The 2,565-nt window shown below is 41.0% G+C and overlaps 1 protein-coding gene across 3 annotated transcripts in view; it reads left to right on the top strand.

The window, feature by feature from the left end:
• The first annotated feature begins 1,645 nt into the window (after positions 1–1,645).
• Positions 1,646–2,565, top strand: part of DTD1 (D-aminoacyl-tRNA deacylase 1) — a 61,083-nt gene continuing 60,163 nt past the window's right edge. For all 3 annotated transcript variants that reach the window (XM_072409421.1, XM_072409422.1, XM_072409423.1), the window contains exon 1: positions 1,646–1,767. In XM_072409421.1, the coding sequence (XP_072265522.1) occupies positions 1,725–1,767 (43 nt within the window). In that variant the 5' untranslated portion in view covers positions 1,646–1,724. The remainder of the gene's footprint in view (positions 1,768–2,565) is intronic.

The raw sequence follows: 2,565 nt of genomic DNA, 5'->3' as shown, positions 1-2,565 counted from the left end.
GCAACAATGCCACCCCAAGCCTGCTTTCTTTATTTGGACTACAGACAGTGCCCTCCTCTTATCTCTATTACAGAATATAAGGACAAGGAGTTTTGCAGTTCACATAACATAGCTGGAAAGGCTTATATTGTTTTAGATTTTATTTCAAGTAATACGTTTTTACAGAATCAAAAAATGTGTGGAAATGTCACCCAAAACTAGCTGGGGAATTTTTAAATTTATTATTATAGAACACACCTTGGGGCACATTTATATTATCCAATCATGGCACAAAATCATTAGCTGGAGAATCATTCATAAGAGTCACTCAATTTAATGCCAGATCTTTAGAAATTGCTTAGGAGAAGAGGGACAAGACGATAAAGATAGCAGTTAAAAGAAACAAGTAACATTTGTGTTACAAAGACCATTTTTCTATGGATGATCTTTTTTTTAATAACAGTAGAATAACTGTGATAATTTCACTATATTTAGATGATCTATTGGATCTATTGGATTGAGATCTGGCAATTATTAGTAGATTTTTTGGGGGAAATCCATTCTAAACCATTTTGAGAAGATTTCAGTTTTGTGACATGACGTGCTGGAAGCAGCCATAAGAAGATGGGTACACTGTGGTCATAAAGAGATGGAAATGGTCAATAATACTATGGTAGTCTATGGCATTAAAATAATGTTCAATTCATACTATGGGGCCCAAAGATCTTCAAGATAATACCCCCCATGCCATTACACCCCCACCAGCCTGAACCATCAATACAAGGCAGTAAGTATCTATGCTTTCATGTTGTTAATTCCAAATTCTCATCCAACTTTGTGAATGTTGTAGCAGATAATGTGACTCATCAGACCAAACATTCTTCCAATATTCTTCGGTCCATTTTAGGTAAAACCTGTGCAAATTGTAACCTCAGGTTCCTGTTCTTAGCTAACAGTAGTGTGGTCTCCTGCTGCTGTACCCCATCTGCTTCAAAGTTTTAAGTGTTGTTTAGAGATTCTGAACAGACTCTTCTGGATACTTTGGTTGTAACGAGCAGTGCGTGAGCAGAACGTGCATGAGTTACAATTATCTTTCTATCAGTTCAAACTAGTCTGGCCATTCTGACCACTGACATTGACAGGACATTTTTGGCAAAGGAGCTGACACTCACTGATTAGTTTCCTTTTTTCAGATCATTCTCTGGTAATGCTGGAGACATTTCTCAAAGACTCAGACCAGTCCTTCTGGCAACAACAACCATACCACCAAAGCCACCTGTCCTCTACATTCTAATGCTCTATTATGAGGTACACAGGTATTCAGATTGTGCTGACAAATTTATTTTTTAATGTTTCCCTATGGGCCTAATCCAATATCAGGAAATCAGCAAAGGCTACCAAAGGCCTTCTAAGGAAAATGCTTTAGGTTACAGATCAACATAAAATTTTCAGTGATGTTGGGGTCAGAAATGCAGCATACTGTGCAAAGATGCTGAAAGGTCTTTTAGTGGATGCTGCAGATTGAAATTCTTTTTAAATATGTGATTATGTTAGAACATTTAATTTATTGATTTGAATAGTAAAATCCATGCCATGTGTTCAGATCTCTGTGCAGCCTGCAATGCCCATGACCTGTCACTATGATAATAAGCCACTAGATGGCGCCGGCACACAGCCAGCTATAGGAAGCGAAGGTGCTGAAGAGTTGATAGCGGAAACCGGCTGCTCTTCCCCGGCTCAGCACAATGAAAGCTATCATACAAAGGGTGACTAAGGCCAGTGTGACCGGTAAGTGCCCGAAGACGCTGCTACGTGTCACCGTACGGTACAACAGCTAGTGGCAGGCCGGCAGCGTGTGTGTAGGGGGAGGGGAGTGATGACAGCTCATTCTCCTCCCTGTGCACTGCACCAGGAACCGGCACCTCAGGAACTTCCTGTCTCAGGAGCCACCAGCAGGCTGCAGTACTTGTGTGGCACACATTACCCACTACATATATGTGACATGTAATGCACAATGGGTTTCTGTAATATTACTCCTGGGTTATAGTCTGCACTGAAACCCAATGCATGGAATGCTCAGCAACCAACCGGGCTGTGGGCAGTGCCGAAGTGGGCTACAGGTGTCTTTCCTGGTCACCATGAAAGGAAGGATCTGTGCCCTCTCCTGTCTTTTTATTCAGCCAGTCATAACACACAGCTACTTTACCTTCATTTTGTTCAGCCAATCATGTATGTCAGCTACTCTCCCTTCTTTTTATTCAGCCAATCATGTAAGCCAGCTACTCTCCGTCTTTTTTTTTATTCAGCCAATCATGTATGCCAGCTACTCCCCCTTCATTTTGTTCAGCCAATCATGTAAGCCATTTACCCTCACTTCTTTTTGTTCAGCTAATCATGTATAATAGCTACTCTCCCTTCATTTTGTTTAGCCAATCATGTAAGCCAGCTACCCTTACCTAATTTTGTTCAGCTAATCATGTATGCCAGCTACTCTCCCTTCATTTTGTTCAGCCAATCATGTAAGCCAGCTACCCTCTCTTCATTTTGTTCAACCAATCATGTAAGCCAGCTACTCTCCCTTCTTTT

This window comes from Pyxicephalus adspersus, chromosome 4 (genome assembly GCF_032062135.1).
Source record: "Pyxicephalus adspersus chromosome 4, UCB_Pads_2.0, whole genome shotgun sequence".
Classification (NCBI taxonomy): domain Eukaryota; kingdom Metazoa; phylum Chordata; class Amphibia; order Anura; family Pyxicephalidae; genus Pyxicephalus; species Pyxicephalus adspersus.
This window is presented reverse-complemented; position numbering and strand designations above follow the sequence as displayed.